Consider the following 17,983-nt stretch of genomic DNA (forward strand, 5'->3'; position numbering starts at 1 on the left):
CGCCTTCGATTGGATCTTTGGTCATCCTTCAACCAAACAACTGTGATGAATATTTTGGAAACTATAAAATATAATAAAATATTAATATGATAAAATAAATATAAAAAATTGAACTTTTTTTTTCTTGAAATAGGGTTTTACTATGAAGCCCAGGTTGGCCTTGAACTTATAGCCCTCTCACATCAGTCTCCTGAATGCTATGAATGAGCATATTTAATATTAGATTATATTACCATGAGCTTCTTAACTTCTGTAGGCTTAATACTGCTTGTGATTAGATGTCTTTATTCTGTTATTGTAGCTGTAAATTTCTCTGAACCTGCCTTGCCCAGCAGTCCGGATGAATCTCCCCCACCCTCTGGTCCCACAGCCGCTTATAAAATAATTACTCAGAGGCTTATATTAATTACAAACTGTATGGCCTATGGTTTCAGCTTCTTGCTAGCTAGCTCTTTCATCTTAAAATAACGATTCCTACTAATATATGTTGCCACATGGCCATGACATTACCAGTCTGCTGACATCTTGTTGCTCCTTCGGCAGTGGCTGGCATCTCTCCTGCATCTGCCCTTCTTCCCTCTCTATCTCTGCTTGGATTTTCAGCCTGGCTGTAAGCTTTCTTGCCATAGGCCAAAACAGCTTTATTTATTAATCCAGTGGGAGCCACACATACTCACAGCATACAGAAAGACATCCCACAGCAGGTTTGTTTGTTTGTTTGTTTGTTTGTTCTCAAGACAGGGTTTCTCTGTGTTGCCCTGGCTGTCCAGGAACTTACTCTGTAGACCAGGCTGGCCTCAAACTCAAGAGATTCACCTGCCTCTGACTCCCAAATGCTAGGATTAAAGGTGTGTCCTTTTGCTTAGAAATACATACTGAAGATACTAAAGTACTTAGAATTTAAATGCCATGATGCCTGCAGCATCCCTGTGATAGCAAAGGGGTGGGTGGACAAGGAAAGCCAGGCATGGTGGTGTCCACCTGTAATCACTGCACCTTGGAGGCTAAAGCAGAAGAGCTGGACTTTTAAAGCCACTCTTGGCTACATAGTAAACTGAAGGCCTGGGGTATATGAGACCTGTCTCAAAAAAAAAAAAAAAAAATAACTGAAAGAGCTAGATGTGGTTGTGCACGCCTTTAATCCTAGCACTCAATAAGTAGAAGATGGCAGATCTGGGTCTCAAAATTAAATAAATAAAATTTGGTTCTATGAGTAATTCCTATGGGAAATTTTAAATCGTGGGGAAAGGGGGGTTGTGTTGGATTGAAGGTTCCACCTCCTGAAGTAACTACTGTGATTTTGGTTGTGTTTTGCCCGCTGGCAATTTGTGGAACACTGCTGCTGTGTGAGTAGAAATGCTGTGCTCTTCGGCCTTTGTCTATTGTGATTGCTGTGGTGGACAGACAGTAGTCCATCCTCTCTTCTCCAGCAGCCCAGTGCATGGGGCAGAGAATCTGTAACATGCAGAATCCTGGCACTTCATCCAATGGGGTATTCTTATCCATTAATACATGAGTGCACATAGGAAAAAAAAAACCCAGGTTTTGTTTTTCTTCTGATATATTGTGGTTTCTGAATGATGCTGCCATGCTCTTCCACTGAGATGCTCTAAAGTGGGCCTGCAGCTGGGCCTCCGACCTCCAGAAGTGCCCAAGTAGCTTTCTCTCTCCACAGCTGCTTTCTGCTACTGTGGTCATGTATAGACCTTGGATCAAACAGTAAATATGTTGTTAGCAGTGAAGAATAAACAAAGACATAACATCTGGAGACTCTGGGGTAGCAATGAATTGCCTTTAGAGTGGTTTGGTTTTTAATTTGCAATTGATTGATGATAGCAGAAATGAAAATCTCATCATTGTCTGTTGTTGATCACTAGCAATGGCTGAGCAAGAGCGCTTCCTACTACACCAGGAGACCCTGCCAGAGCAGCTTCTGACCGAGAGACAGCTGAGTCTTAGTGCGATGCCTGTGTTGACTGCACCACAGCTCATCAGTGTAAGTGTTGTATATGTCACGGCCTTGTCCTGTTTCCACACTCAACAAGCCTGAGCTTTCTAGGCCATACTGTGGATCCAACAGGATCTTTCTCCCTCCTCCCACCTGCCAGAGACCTTTCTCCTAGAAAAGCTATTAGGAGCAGACAGCATTAGCAGGATGCAGCTGCCCTGGCCCTCCAGGTGCTCATTCATGGGGGACTAGTAGGAATCATGGTAGTTTGCTTTCTCAGAATAGAAGTGTGGGCTATGGGGTAACCATCCCCCTAGATGTTACTCTGCAGACTCTCGTTAGCAAAGATGCACAGGCTTCAGGTACCACCTTCACCTGTTTCCTGGCAACCAAATAATCCAAGGCAAGACCAGAACATCTAGGTTGCATCAGATGAGCATCTGGTGTTGCGTGCACACTGTCTTCCTCCTCCTTTCAGGCATTTCACTGAGTGTGCTCTAGTTGTAGTTAAAGGAAAGCAAGCAGTCCAGAGTCTTGAGCGTAGGCCACTGTGGACAACTGAGCTTCTGAATGGTGCTCTCTGCTGAGAGAGCATTTACTTGAGAGATCTAAAATGTAGGCTGTAAGTACCAGTACTCTATTTGTCACTAAGGAGGAAAGTGTGGTGCCAGTCTTGCTCAGACACATCATCTAGTTAAATGCTACTCTCCAGTTTCAAAAGTGGAGACAAAGGGATTTTGCAAAGTATTAGGTTTAAGCCTGTGTGACAATGAAAACTAGGAGATAGGTTATTTATAAAAGATTTTTTATATTGTTAAAGGATTATATGCTGTTCTTAAAAATGAAATTTGTCCTATTACATATAGTTGTTAGCAGGGGAAGATAGGAAAAATTCATATTGATTAAAAGATGGCAGGATTTGGGGGAACATGTACATCTAGCATCTAACTCACCAGGGAGACTGGATCACACAGGAAGTGTTGGTTTACTTCTTTACAGTGTTGAATGTTGGAACCCAGGGCCTCAGTGCTAGGCAAGTACTCACCACTAAGCCCAGCTGTATGCTAGGTTGTAGTTTTTAAAGCCATTTGAAAGAGTAGCATTCCAAAAGCCATGCACTGAGTCCCCTTTGAGCCCAAGAACAAGAATTTGTGTCAAAGATTATACATGAAAGCCTGATGAAAAGCTTGTAGTACCTTCTTAATCTCAGAATATACATTTTCTGGTGTTTTTTAAAAAAGAACGTATGTCCCATTATAGAAATTGATTTCTGGTTTAGAATATGCATTGTTAGACAATTTGCTGTAGCCAGAATATAGCTCCCAAATGTGACATTGTTCTTGGCTACAAAAATATGCGCAGATTATATGAAAGAAATCAGTGACTTATTTTCTTTCTCAACTTTCTTGGGTAATTTTCTACCTGGGGACTTGTTGCAGCTGTACATCTGTGAGGAGAACAGAAGAGCCAATGAGTACGATTTTAAGAAAGCCTTGGACTTGTTGGAATATATTGATGAGGTAAGAAATCACTCTGTCTAGGGGGCATAGTGGCTGGCCTCCTTGGGCATTTTCTGGCCTCCTTGGGCATCCTGCACACATGCAATGCACTTAATATACATACAAGCAAAATATTCATATACATAAAAAAATTATAGATAGTGGTGGTGGTGGTTATGAATTAATGCAGAACAACAGTGTTAACTCTAGGTTAATATAATTAAATTTTAAATGTACATTTTAGTTTTAAAGCGTAGCTTTAATCGGGTTGTTCTGTTTTGCTGTGAAGGAGGAAGACGTGAGCATCGATGAGCTGAAGCTGGAGATCCTGTGCAGAGCACTGCAGAGAGATGAGTACGTCCTTGCTTGGGTGCCAGGTCCATAGGCTGGAACTGCTCCCGCCAGAACTGGAACTTGTGCACAAGATGGGCTTATGTGCTTCTGGGTGTTTCAGCATGCTTTGAGCATGGTAGTAGTTTCATTGGTAATCTTACTCTTTGTTTTGTTTTTTGAAGCCCTGGCTGTCCTGGATCTTGCTCTGTAGACCAGGCTGGCTTCAAACTCACAGAGATCCCCCTGCCTCTGCCTCCCGAGTGCTGGGATTAAAGGCGTGCACCACTACCACCTGGCTCTTTTTTTTTTTAATTATTTAGTTTATGAGTGTTTTGCTGAGTGTGTGTCTGTGCAACACGTGCATGCTTGGTACCCACAGAGGGCAGAAGGCGTTCATCCCCCCAAATTAGAATTACAGACAATTGGGAACCACGATATGGGTATAATTTTGATGAGAACTCCCTGTCCTGGTTTAAAATTTTTTAAAACCGTGTGTGTGTGTGTGTGTGTGTGTGTGTGTGTGTGTGTGTGTGTGTGTGCGCGCGCGCGCGCGCGCACACACTCACAGGCCACAACACACATGTAGAGGTCAGGGAATCACTTTCTGGAATGAGTTCTCTCCTTCCACCCACCTTGACCAGGTGTCAAACTTGGGTCGTCAGACTTGTAGGGCGAATCTGTTTGCCCGCTGAGTTCTCTTGCCAGCCTCTGTCCTGGCTTCTAATGGAGATTAGGTTGCCTGTGGCTTGTATACCGTTAGCGCCAGAAAGCAGTGCTGTGTGTTCATGTCCACTGGAAAGAAAACCACTCTTCTTCTTCACCTTGTTGGGGTGTATTCATGTCAAGAAACACAGCATTTGCTGAAAATTGTTTCTAGTACTATGCTCAGAAAGACAGACAGCATTTTAGTATGCTAACTAGATTTGTTACTTGAAGCTTTTTCTTCAGAAAGATGCCTCACACTGGGTATGGTGATACACACCTGTAATTCTAGCACCTGAGAGGTGAGGCATGAGGATCAAGAGCTTAGGGCCAGCCTGCACTACATAGCAAAATGCTGTGCCCCACCCTACCCCCGCTCCCCAAAAAAGCCTTTTTTTTTTTTTTTTTTTTTTAAGATTTATTTATTTATTTTGTATTCAGCATGTATGACCAGAAGAGGGCACCAGATCTCATTACAGATGGTTGTGAGCCACCATGTGGTTGCTGGGAGTTGAACTCAGGACCTCTGGAAGAGCAGTCAGTGCTCTTAACCTCTGAGCCATCTCTCCAGCCCCCAAAAAAGCCTTTTTAAACTTGTGTGGTGTGGTGGTTGTGATGGCATCTGCTGCCAGTGTAGTTAAGTCAAAACAGATTTCAATGTGTCCCACATTTAGAGACCATTATTTTGATAACTTGAAGCAGGGTCACAGAACTTGACACTCTATCCCACGGCCATCAGGAGAAAGCCACAGTAGCAAACAAAAACCATTTGTCTCAGCTGCCACGATGATTCAGTTTCCCTCATCATTTTCTTTTCCAGCTGGTCCAGTTCAGACGGTAAAGATGATCCAATCGAAGTGTCTAAAGACAGTGTATTTGTGAAGATCTTGCAGAAACTTATAAAAGACGGTAAGTGGTTTATTAACTGTTAGAAATTAAATGTTGCAACCAGAAGTGGTGGTGCATGCCTTTAATCCCGCACTTGGGAGGCAGAGCCAGGCAGATCTCTGTGAGTTCAAAGCCAGCCTGGTCTAGTGTGAGTTCCAGGACAGCCAGGGCTATTACACAGAGAAACCCTGTCTTGAAAAGCAAAAATAACAAAAACAAAAAGAAGAAAGAAAGAAATGAAATGTTGTTCTTGGTTTTGGATACGTACCATGGGAATTGCCAGTGTGACACAGCATAGAGGGTCAGAGGGAACAAGATCACGTACAGGATGGAGCTTGTTCTCAGTGAGGCTGCTTTTCTACTCTCCGCACTGGGGGACCAGGGTTAAGGTGCCTATGTTCTCTAGCGATGACACAGACTCTGGTTGTAACCGCGAAAGTCCCCTGTCAGGCAGCTCACAACTGCCTGTACCTCCAGTTCCTTTGTAAACAGAACCCTCTCTTGCCTCCACAGTCCCCTGCACACACATGGCACAAACACGTACCCATGAAATAAAAACAAAAGCTGCTGAGCATCTCAGCAGGTAAAGACACTTAGACCAAGCCTGAGGTCCCGAATTCAATCACCATGACCCATATGGTGAAAGGAGCAATCAGCTCCCCAAAGTTGTCATCTGACCTTCACGCATAGACACACTGAGAAAGTGTAATAGGGCTGGAGAGTTGGTTCATCAGTTAAGAACGTCTGCTCAGTTCCAGCACCCACATGGTGACTTACAACTGTCTGTAACTCCAGTCCCAGAGAATCTGAAGTCCTTGTCACTTGTGCAGACAGCAGACACACATGTGGTGTACATCCATACTTGCCAGCAAAACACTCATACACGTAAAACATTAAAATAAATAAACAAATAGATATTTTTAAAGAAAATATATTAAATTAAAAATTGGGACTGGAGAGATGGCTAAAACAGTTAAGAGCACTTGCTGTTCTTCCAGAGGAGCTGAGTTTGATTCCAAGCACCCACATAGTGGCTCACAACTATCCGTAATTCCATTTCTACGGGATAGGACACCTGGCCTCTGAGGACACAGGACACACGTGCACACACAGACATGCACGCAAAATACTCACCTATAAAATCTGTTAAAAAGTGAAATTGCAAGATATTTATATACACATCCATTTTAGACATTAAGACTAACATTCAGTTTAGAAATAAAAATAACAATATGTTTTATGCCTATGTTCTGTGAGAGAAATACCGTTTGTGGCTCACACTTTTAATCCCAGCATTTAGGAAGCAGAGGCAGGCAGATTTCTGAGTTCGAGGTAAGCCTGCTCTACAAAGTGAGTTCCAGACAGCTAGGACTGTTACACAGAGAAACCCTGTCTTAGAAAACCAAAACAACAACAACAAAATTCCATTTGCTGAAAAGGGCTCACATGTGGTACTTCTTTGGGAAAGATGAATCTATCTCAAAAAGAGACTTCTGCCTTTCATATACTGGGAGCTTAAGACATGAAGAATGTTGGAAAAGACACAAAGGACAGTACAGTTCGTATACAGAAACAGGTCTGATTCTTAAGAATTATTAGATCAAAATACTTGGTGGTAGTAAATGCCTTTAATCCCAGCACTTGGGAGGCAGAGGCAGGTGGATCTCTTGAGTTGAGGCCAGCCTGGTCTTCAGAGCAAGTTCCAGGACAGCCAGGACTACACAGAGAAACCCTGTTTTGAAAAAAAAAAAACAAACAAACACAAATCTGTTAGATCAAAACACAGGATGCCAGGTTCAGGTAGTGTGCAGACCAGCTAACCTACGTCTGGCAGATCCTTTCAGATTCAGAGATGCTATATTTGAGGAACATGCAATGACATGTATCCTAAGTCCAGTGATCCTGCAGAATGAATAAGTGTGGCATTTACATGACTCCAACATTTGCTATGCATATGCATGCAAGATATATCATTTAATCTACATAAAACATGCCTGCCCCTACCTAGCACATAGTTGCTCAGTAGACCTTTGTTTTTTGATGTTGCAGAATTATTCAACTAATCATTATAACAAATAGAAAAAGATGGTGCTGAATGCTTCAAGAATATTTTTACTGGACAAGTGACTCCTCTCAAGGATATCTTCCTTAAAACTAGAGAACCTGATAGTAATATAACAGATTATATGCTCTTATTCATGCAAAATTTTTGTCCCATTTTCTTTGTCAAATGGGGTTACATGCTCTGTTGTAATTGCTGTGGCTCAATAGTCCATTGATTGGTGCTTCCTGGCTTTCCTGACCCCACTATACTTCTAGTCTCTGACTTGGGTTGAAATGCTACAGTATGTGTGATTTCATTTCTTTGGGACAGAGTCTTGCTGTGCTGCCCAGACTGGACTTGGCCTTTCAGATTCAACGGACCCTCCTCCCTCAGCATCCTGAGTGCTGGAAGGATGCACCCAGGTTAAACTGTGACACCTTTACAGTATCGTGGCCAGCTCTGTGACAGTATTTCTGCTACATTATTCCCCAAATAGGACAACACAGAAATGACTTAGTTGAAAACTTCCACATTGAAGGAATGTCTTTTGGCTTTTTGAGACAGTTTTTCTCTGTAGCCCCGACTGTCCTGGAACTAGAACTGGCTCTGTAGACCAGGCTATTCTCAAACTCAGATCTGCCTGCCTCTGTCTCCCAAGTGCTGAGTGCTGGGATTAAAGGCGTCTTAAACGGCAGAAAATGAAAAGTGCAGACTCTACTACAGTCCCCACCTGGAGTGGCTGCTTTGACCAGTGAGGGCCTGCAGGTGGCTCTGAAGAGGCTGTTGTCAGAGGGAGGCACTGTGACTGGGAGGAGGCTCCAGTGTGGGGCCTGTTAGCTCAGTGACCACCAGCCTCTCACCCACTGGGGAGTCTCTGAAATCGTAAGTGACTGTGACTCTTGTTTGCAGGCATCCAGCTCAGCGAATACTTGCCAGAGGTGAAGGACCTACTTGAAGCAGAGCAGCTGGGAAGCCTGAAGTCCAACCCTTACTTTGAGTTTGTTCTCAAAGCAAATTATGAGTATTATGTCCAAGGACAGATGTGACCTTTGTAGAAATGGTTGTTCTAAAATTTGTATAAATATTTGCATATAAAAAAATTTGAGGCTGAAAAAACTAGGTTTTAATCAACTTGAAGTGCATATGGTTTCATCTGTGGCAGCCGGGTTTTTTCATGCTTTATTTGGGAGCTATGATATAAAGTGGAGGCATAATCCTAATTTTCTTTCCATTGTAACGTACTTTCTTCTCATTTTCCACGTGAAGTCACCATTGTTTGTGTTACTGCCCTTTCTCCAGCCTCCCTTGGTCCAGTGAGACATGCAGTTCTCTCTGGCACTGCCCCCTTGGTCCAGTGAGACATGCAGTTCTCTCTGGCACTGCCCCCTTGGTCCAGAGAGACATGCAGTTCTCTCTGGCACTGCCCCCTTGGTCCAGAGAGACATGCAGTTCTCTCTGGCACTGCCCCCTTGGTCCAGTGAGGCATGCAGTTCTCTCTGTCACTGCCCCCTTGGTCCAGTGAGACATGCAGTTCTCTTTGGCACTGCCCCCTTGGTCCAGTGAGACATGTAGTTCTCTTTGGCACTGCCCCCTTGGTCCAGTGAGGCATGCAGTTCTCTCTGTCACTGCCCCCTTGGTCCAGTGAGACATGCAGTTCTCTCTGGCACTGCCCCCTTGGTCCAGTGAGGCATGCAGTTCTCTCTGGCACTGCCCCCTTGGTCCAGTGAGACATGCAGTTCTCTCTGGCACTGCCCCCTTGGTCCAGTGAGACATGCAGTTCTCTCTGGCACTGCCCCCTTGGTCCAGAGAGACATGCAGTTCTCTCTGGCACTGCCCCCTTGGTCCAGTGAGACATGCAGTTCTCTCTGGCACTGCCCCCTTGGTCCAGTGAGACATGCAGTTCTCTCTGGCACTGCCCCCTTGGTCCAGTGAGACATGCAGTTCTCTCTGGCACTGCCCCCTTGGTCCAGTGAGACATGCAGTTCTCTCTGGCACTGCCCCCTTGGTCCAGTGAGACATGCAGTTCTCTCTGGCACTGCCCCCTTGTGCACGTTATGCCTGTTTTGAGGATTGTAAGATTGAGTCAAGTTTGGTGACATGCACCTATAATTTCAACACTAGAGCCTGAGACAGGAAGATACTGAGTTCAAAGCCACTCTGGCCAACAAAGCAAGATCTTGTCTTAAAAAACAAAACATTGCTCCCTTACCTCTAATTGGTCATCCAATACCAGCCCTTAAATAATATACATACAAGTAATATTTTATGGACTGAGCAGGTTGTATTTATATAGTTAGGTCAACAATTAAAAGAGGCCATGAATTTGAGAGCAGTGGAGCAGGGAATAATATGAGGTGTTGGAGGGGACAGGGGAAGGGGAAAACAATTTAATTATATTTTAATTTCAAAAAATTAAGGAAAACCATGTTTTTCAAGATTGCCCTAATCAGTCTCTGGAGTCACTGTGACTCTGGGTGTGGTACACTGAGAAATCTCTGGGATGCTGATGTCTCTAGGACAGAGCCAGAAGGAAGTACCTACTTAGCAAAATGAATGTCAGGTTTTACTGAGTTACTATATGACTGAGAAACCAAAACAGTGGGTCTTAACTCATGAGAGTTGACAGCTGGTAACTCATTGGAAATGTTCCTCACTTTTTGCATTGATTAAAACAAACAAACAGGGGCTGGAGAGATGGCTCAGGGGTTAAGAGCACTGGCTGCTCTTCCAGAGGTCCTGAGTTCAATTCCCAGCAACCACATGGTGGCTCACAGCCATCAGTAATGATATCTGGTGCCCTCATCTAACCTGCGGGGATACATGCAGGCAGAACACTGTATATGTAATAAATAAATCTACAAACAAACAAACAAAACATTTTAGAGGTCTCATTATGTAGCTCTGGATGATCTGGAATTCACAATTCACTATTGTAGACCAGGCTGGCCTCAGAATCACACAGATCACCTGCCTCCTAAGTCCTGGGATTAAAGTTCACCACACCCATCAGTAATGGATGAATCTTAATGAAAGTGTTTTAGTGAGTAAGATGTTTGTGTGGCTTTCTGAGCTATTAGTAAGTTGTCACTGCTACCAAATATGGTACTTGCATTGACTGTAATCTCAGTATTGACTCAGTGAGCCTGAGTCAATGGTTTCATGATGGTTCCTAGTTTCACCATAGTTGGTCCTTTCACAAACACTGTAATGCTGAGGCCAGTCTGCCATAGATGTTGTTCTATAAACCCCAGTAAGAGGCCCAGGCAGCCTGTATGGGGCACAGAGGCAGAGATTTGGTTGTTTCATTCTCTTGACTGGATGCTGTGGGAAGGGCCAGAAATCTTCAAGACAGATTCATGGCTTCTTAGACTGTCATGGTCCCATATTCTTGAGTATTTCCAGGCTAACTACAGTTCCACTACAGCCTCCCTCACCCACTCCCATTCTGTCCTCAGAATGACTATATATTCATGTATAAAAAGTCCACATGTGACATAGTGGCACATATCTTTAATCCTAGCTCTTGGGAAACAGAGGTAGGTGGATCTGAATTTGAGACCAGCCACTGATCTATATAGTGTATATAGAGAGCTCCAAGCCAGCCACTGCTATATAGTGAGATTCCATCTCAAAAATGACAAGAACCGCCGGGCGGTGGTGGCACACGCCTTTAATCCCAGCACTCGGGAGGCAGAGCCAGGCGGATCTCTGTGAGTTCGAGGCCAGCCTGGACTACCAAGTGAGTTCCAGGAAAGGTGCAAAGCTACACAGAGAAACCCTGCCTCGAAAAAAAAAAAAAAAGACAAGAACCTACACATCAATGCAATATGTACTGAAAAGTGTATGTGTGTGTGTGTGTGTGTGTGTGTGTGTACCATACATATATATTGTATGTGTATATATGGTATATGTCATACAATATGGGTATGTGTATATATCTTTTACAGCATATACATATATATGTATGTATTATATAATATAAACATATATAAACAAACTTCTTTTTAAGATAAGGTCTCAGTATGCAGCTCTGGCTGGCCTCAAACTCTCAATCCTCCTGCCTCAGCCTCCCAAGTCCTAGGACTACAAGTGTACACCACTGTCCCTGGCTAGAACATTTTTTTTAAGGCATGTGGAGAAAACATACACAAGCAACTGTTTAACCAGGAAGCCTTGAGTTTCTGTTTTGAAATGGGCCTTGGACGGTATTGGACGACCTTTTGTTTTATATGCGGTATGGTGAGTACTTTGCACACCTTGACTCCGTTCTCACTCAAAGCCTTTCCGGAAGTTTTTCCTTGCCTGCTAGGATGGCAGGTCCATGTACAGATGTACCATGGCCTTAATTAAAACAAGGGGTGTTTTGCTCCATGGGAGTCCATTTCTGGGGCCAGCGTTCGGTTCAGCAGGCAAGCTTAGCAAGCCTGGCAGCCTGAATTCAATCCCCAGAGTCTACATGATGATGGAAGGAGAGCACCAACTCCACAGAGCTGTCCTCTGACCTCCACGTGTGCGCCTGCCTCCCTGGGGCTCTGTGGTTCCAGAGCTGCTACAGGGTTAGAAGGGTAGAGCTGACCTGTGCTGCTGCCCATTGCAGTGTTAGCCTGTTAACTCCCCTGTTTGCCTCTGAGTAGGAGGTGAGAAGTGAAGGGACAAAGTAGAAAGAAAAGAAATGTGAACATACCAGCTCTGCCCACAAGCATTTGGGAGGCCAGCAGGAAGATGGTGAGTTCGAGTCTAGCCAGGATTCCAGAGAAAGAGACCTTGTCAGGAAAGGAAAAGAGAGTGTAGCTTAGGTTAGAGAGTGCATCTGCCCTGCTCACCTGCGTGCTGCTGTGCCGGGGGTGGTGCAGGAGGTCTCCTGGAGTTCGAAGACACGAAGACACGGGTTCAAGGTCAACTTTGGATGTGCTGAATGTCATGCTGAGCTGAGAAAACTTTGTAATGAGCAGGCTTGCTGCAGTCTGGGGCAGTCCTTCCAGCCCAGCCCTGTGATGTCCAGGGAGGGCACCAGCACATTTCTCCCTGCACTCACAGCCCCAATAAATGAGTCCCCAAAGCTGCATGTAGCATGCGTTTGCTGCTTGTTAGTTCTGTTGTCCCAGCGCAGGGAAAAGACAAAGCCACGGAGCTAATAATGGCCCTGTTAGGCTGTGCAGCCCACAGGTTAGGAAGAGCTGTATGGGAGTCTGGAGGAGCCTCAGCAGAGGATCTGCACCTGTCCCAGCTGCCGAGTTCCACTCCAAATGTGAACAACTATTTTGGGAACGCTTAAGCCATCAGAGAAGTGAATGGCTCCATGGTGGCTTGGCTCTGATGCACCCCTCAAAGTATGTCGTCTGGTTGACCACAGAACACTGTCTTGGGCTTTCTTGTCATCCCTACCCAAATTGAGAAAGGCGCCAAGAGACAAACGACCTCTGTTCACCCCTACTCCACCTTCCATAAGTAGCTCCTAGAAACCCAAAGGATCCCCATCTATCAGTGGTATAAATAGGCCTGGCAGGTGGTGGCTCCAAGGTGGATGGGAAGCAGCCGGGCTGACAGGCATCATCCTCTAAATATAAAGATGAATCTGCCCGGGAGAAACCACTCCTGGGCTCCAGTGTAAGGTCTTGGTGCTCCTCAGAAGGGACTTCCATCACCACCTCTCTGCCTCAGCCCCCTCCAGGCTCCGGTAGTTCCACTGTGACTCTTTCAGACCCAGGGGAGGGACACAGTGCCACCAAAGGGGAAGGGATATCATCTGCTCAACCCAGCCAACTAAATGAGAGTCAGTTCTGGAATTAGGGACACAGACACACACACACACACACACACACACACACACACACACAGACTGACCCCTCTATTCTTCCCAAGAGTGCATTGCAGAATGTAGGGGACAGCTCTAATGCCCTGGTCACACACACACACACACACACACACACACACACACACACACACACACACACACGCACACACACACGCACACACACACACACACAGACTGACCCCTCTATTCTTTCCAAGAGTGCACTGCAGAATGTAGGGGACAGCTCTAATGCCCTGGTCTCACACACACACACACACACACACACACACACACACACACACACACACACACAGACTGACCCCTCTATTCTTTCCAAGAGTGCACTGCAGAACGGAGGGGACAGCTCTAATGCCCTGGTCTCACATGCCATGTGTCAGGGCCACAAAGCCCCCAGGGCTCCTCTCACCACCGCCTCCTCCTCTCTCCAACAGTTGTCTGCCCTGTGACAGCTGCATGTCCTACACTGACTGACAGCCTGCACGGAGTGGGGGGTGGGGTGGGGTGGGGTCAGATCTCTGGATTTGGGGGGGGGCGGGTTTTGAAGTGGGAAAGAAAATGAAGTTCAAATGCGGCTTATTTTCCATCCCTACCTGGGGCCTGTGACCCCTCCCAGCTCACCTGATCACAGGGCTTGGGCTTAAGCACCAGGGCTTGGTAGCCTGAGTTAACCCATAAATGGGGTGTAATGTGTCACGTCAGGAATCAGGTACCTTCTCAGCGGCTCATGTGCCCAGGGTGGGCAGAGCTGGGGAGACCTTTGAAACAGGTAGAGTTTGGGAAATGCAGAGCAGTCATCTGCAAAAACAGTGACCTTTGGCCCAGCCCATCCCTGCAGTGAGCATTGGAGCCAGTTGGGAGGGGCAGACAGCTGAGGATACTCTCCATATATGGCCCGGTCCGGTCCTAGCTACCTGGGCCAGGGCCAGTCCTCTCCTTCTTTGGTCAGTGCAGAAGACCCGGGCGGGGACCCAGGCTGAGAACCAGCCGAAGGAAGGGACTCTAGTGCCCGACACCCAAATATGGCTTGGGAAGGGCAGCAACATTCCTTCGGGGCGGTGTAGGGAGAGCTCCCAGGGACTATATAAAAACCTGAGCTAGGGGACAGGCAGTCACAGGACGTGAAGCCTCACATCCCACCCTCGGCATCCAGGGCCAGAGTCAGAGCAGCAGGTAGGGTGGAGGTGGGGAGGGTGCCCTGGAGGACCCAGCCGATCAAGCTGTTTAGCCTTGGGCCTGTGTCTAGCATCACACTCTGCCCTAGAGGCAGACGGTTTAAAGAGGAAACTTGGCTCTGGAAATTTCTCCAAACTCATCTCCAGACCATTTGAGCTGCTGACTTGGCATTTAGGATATGCCTGAAGCTCTGATATCTACCCATCACCACCCCCACATCCCGCCTTCCCCCTCCCTGAGGACTAAATCCAGGGCCTCCTGCAAGTGAGCAAGCCGGTGCTCTGCTACTGAGCCACGTGCCAGCCTTGGCTGCTTGAGATTTCTCTCCCTGAAATATCTTTTTTCCTTCCCTCCTTTCATCCCTCCTTCCTTCTTACTCTTTCTCTGCTGGGACCAAATCTGGATTCGTAGAGCTACACCCCAGGCCCTGGGAGACTGATTTGAAGATGTGTTTGGAGACATTCAGCATTGTCTTAGCCTTGGCGCAACTCCCTCTGAGTCTAAGACTTTTCTAAAGCCAGCAAGGCCTAGCTAATCTCCGGACTAGGAGACAGGTGGAAGTGTCCTTTCTGACTTTGGAATATTGTGGGTATTCAAACAGGAAGCTTCTCCATAGTTGGGACAGTATTGCCCTCTCTGGGCAGCGTCCTCCACCCTCTCACAGGACAGGCAGGTTAGCAGTGGGCCTTAATGTCTCCTTCACAGATGACATCGGGAAGTAGAGAGGATAGCATTAGTTAGTGCCAGCTGTGGGGTGAAGGTAGAGGGCCTCATGTCTCCAGATGTCCCCTGCATACCTAGTTGGAAGACTTAGTGTGGTCCACAGACGGTGCTTCCCTTAGCAAAAGCACAGCCTTGGACTGGGACAGCATCCTCTGGCCCTCTGCAAGGGGCTGGGGGAAAGGAGTCTCTGGATCACCCTAGCCCCCACCACACACACACCGATGCTCACACACACTATGGCCTTGTCCTTGCAGAAACTAGACACCATGTGCGACGAAGACGAGACCACCGCCCTCGTGTGCGACAATGGCTCTGGCCTGGTGAAAGCCGGCTTTGCCGGGGATGACGCCCCCAGGGCTGTGTTCCCATCTATTGTGGGCCGCCCCCGACACCAGGTCAGTCTGCTGCCAGGGAAGGGTAGCTTCACTGAGTACAGCCCGTTTTTCCCTCCATCTGTAGTAACAAGTGTCTGATGTCTCCACCTACAGGGTGTCATGGTGGGTATGGGTCAGAAGGACTCCTACGTGGGCGATGAGGCCCAGAGCAAGCGAGGTATCCTGACCCTGAAGTACCCCATCGAGCATGGCATCATCACCAACTGGGACGACATGGAGAAGATCTGGCACCACACCTTCTACAATGAGCTTCGTGTGGCCCCTGAGGAGCACCCGACCCTGCTCACCGAGGCTCCCTTGAACCCCAAAGCTAACCGCGAGAAGATGACCCAAATCATGTTTGAGACCTTCAACGTGCCTGCCATGTATGTGGCCATTCAGGCGGTGCTGTCCCTTTATGCCTCTGGCCGTACCACCGGTAAGTGCCCACATATGGCCCACTCTAGGCCAGGTAGTGTTGTCCCAACATAATGTCGTCCCAGCCCACCTCCTGGTTCTGTGCCCTGCACCATACCCATCCAATCCCTGATGTCCACTTTCCGATCCCAGTGCTGTCCCTGCTCTCCCTGCTGGTCCCCTCCGCTTATGCACGCCCCTCCCCCTCGCAGGCATCGTGCTGGATTCTGGGGACGGTGTCACCCACAACGTGCCCATCTATGAGGGCTATGCCTTGCCACACGCCATCATGCGTCTGGACCTGGCCGGGCGTGATCTCACTGATTACCTGATGAAGATCCTCACCGAGCGTGGCTATTCCTTCGTGACCACAGGTGCGTGCTTCCAACGCCCGCTTAGGGCGGGCCACGGAGGGCGAGCATGCGCCCCAGGCCTTGCCCTGAAACTTCCCTACTGCTTCTGCCCCTGCAGCTGAACGTGAGATCGTGCGCGACATCAAAGAGAAGCTGTGCTATGTGGCCCTGGACTTCGAGAATGAGATGGCCACCGCTGCCTCCTCCTCCTCCCTGGAGAAGAGCTACGAGCTGCCGGACGGGCAGGTCATCACCATCGGCAATGAGCGCTTCCGTTGCCCGGAGACGCTTTTCCAGCCCTCCTTCATCGGTGAGCCATCCGCTAGGCTGGTATAGGCTAGTGTACCGGGATCTGTCTCCCTTCCCCCCGCCCCCGTCCTCACGCCTCAGAATACCGGGTCTCGACCCACCGGTGCCCTTAGTCCCTTGACTCTGTGGTCGCTCACACTGCCTCTTCCTGGGCACCAGGCATGGAATCTGCGGGGATCCATGAGACCACCTACAACAGCATCATGAAGTGCGACATTGACATCAGGAAGGACCTGTACGCCAACAACGTCATGTCAGGGGGCACCACCATGTACCCTGGTATCGCTGACCGCATGCAGAAGGAAATCACAGCTCTGGCTCCCAGCACCATGAAGATCAAGGTGGATGACGTGACTGGTGTGGGCGGAGACGGAGGGGCGGGGGGACACGCAGGCACCTGACACTCTTGTCTTGCAGATCATCGCCCCCCCTGAGCGTAAGTACTCAGTGTGGATCGGTGGCTCCATCTTGGCCTCGCTGTCCACCTTCCAGCAGATGTGGATCACCAAGCAGGAGTACGACGAGGCCGGCCCCTCCATTGTGCACCGCAAATGCTTCTAGGCGCACCCTCATCTGCGTTCACTCTCTCTCCTCAGGACGATGGTCGTGCTGTGGTTGCAGGGTGGCCCCATCCATCCTCCGCCATGGCTCCATTGCCACCACGGCAGCCAGCACCTGTTTTAGTCCTGTACAGAGATTGACTCGTTTTACCTCATTTTGTTATTTTTCAAACAAAGCCCTGTGGAAGGAAATGGAAAACTTGAAGCATTAAAGCCAGCCATTTTGTTTTGCTGCAACAAAGCGTGTGTTGTCTTTATTTACCCGGGATAAGGGGTAGGCAGGAGAAAGACCCACCCCGCCTGTCACTTTTCACGGAGCTCCAAGTGAGTGCTGCTCCTTAGGAAACAAAGTTAGGAAGTTAGATCTTCTCACCCAAACCCTCTGGTTTCCCCTTCTGAATCGTAGCCACTCCCCCTACAGGGAGTTGGAGAGGCTTGCCGGGTCCCTGACGGCTGCTGGGTGAGGCAACTTCTTCCCCTTCACAAAAGCTGCGGCCATCGCCAGCTGAGTCAGCGGGCGCTGACCGTGGTGCTGGCCGGAGTTCCTCTCAAATCTGCCTCAATCCAGGGCTGGAAATCGGATCCTCAAATCTAACCAAAAACTTGCATTCTGCGTGTAATGAAAACTCTTAACAGTCACCGACTCTTCCAAACTGGGAAGTCCTTTGCTCTCTTCCCATCAAATGCTGGTGGCTCAGAGAAGCGCTCTTCTTGTAGGGCTGTGGAGAAGCTACCAGGGAGGGAGAGCAAGGAAGGATTTGGAGTTTGCAGAAAGGAGGCGTCTATGAAAGGCAGCTAGCAAAGTCCAAGGCTGGCAGCCAGGCTCATAGGAGAAAACATAAGCA

At 47.7% G+C, this 17,983-nt stretch overlaps 2 protein-coding genes across 3 annotated transcripts in view; both read left to right on the forward strand.

Moving 5' to 3' along the window:
• Nup133 (nucleoporin 133) overlaps positions 1-8,545 on the forward strand; it is a 49,733-nt gene extending 41,188 nt beyond the window's left edge. Inside the window, exons 22-26 of the mRNA XM_052727499.1 lie at positions 1,878-1,996; positions 3,388-3,468; positions 3,737-3,801; positions 5,303-5,391; positions 8,324-8,545. Coding sequence (XP_052583459.1) covers positions 1,878-1,996; positions 3,388-3,468; positions 3,737-3,801; positions 5,303-5,391; positions 8,324-8,460 — 491 coding nt within the window. The 3' untranslated portion in view covers positions 8,461-8,545. The remainder of the gene's footprint in view (positions 1-1,877; positions 1,997-3,387; positions 3,469-3,736; positions 3,802-5,302; positions 5,392-8,323) is intronic.
• Positions 8,546-12,335: 3,790 nt separating this feature from the next.
• Acta1 (actin alpha 1, skeletal muscle) lies at positions 12,336-17,379 on the forward strand. 2 transcript variants are annotated; one of them, XM_052727503.1, is made up of 7 exons: positions 12,336-14,956; positions 15,380-15,520; positions 15,614-15,938; positions 16,129-16,290; positions 16,388-16,579; positions 16,738-16,919; positions 16,996-17,379. In XM_052727503.1, exons 2-7 carry the CDS (start codon positions 15,392-15,394, stop codon positions 17,137-17,139), a joined length of 1,134 nt encoding a protein of 377 aa, XP_052583463.1. In that variant the 5' UTR covers positions 12,336-14,956; positions 15,380-15,391; the 3' UTR covers positions 17,140-17,379. The 2 variants fall into 2 exon arrangements, with proteins under 2 accessions (XP_052583463.1, XP_052583462.1); XM_052727502.1 differs by having other exon boundaries at positions 12,336-15,520.
• The last annotated feature ends 604 nt before the right edge of the window (positions 17,380-17,983 follow it).

The sequence above is a fragment of the Peromyscus californicus genome, unplaced genomic scaffold, assembly GCF_007827085.1.
Source record: "Peromyscus californicus insignis strain IS unplaced genomic scaffold, ASM782708v3 Scaffold_8__1_contigs__length_139910024, whole genome shotgun sequence".
Classification (NCBI taxonomy): domain Eukaryota; kingdom Metazoa; phylum Chordata; class Mammalia; order Rodentia; family Cricetidae; genus Peromyscus; species Peromyscus californicus.

Bases quoted from the DNA above. Each gene is read 5' to 3' on its own strand.
- Acta1 (XM_052727502.1), top strand. From the start codon at position 15,347: ATGCTCACACACACTATGGCCTTGTCCTTGCAGAAACTAGACACCATG. The intron at 16,291-16,387 runs GTGCGTGCTTCC...CTGCCCCTGCAG, and splicing joins CTATTCCTTCGTGACCACAG to CTGAACGTGAGATCGTGCGC. The intron at 16,920-16,995 runs GTGGATGACGTG...CTTGTCTTGCAG, and splicing joins CCAGCACCATGAAGATCAAG to ATCATCGCCCCCCCTGAGCG.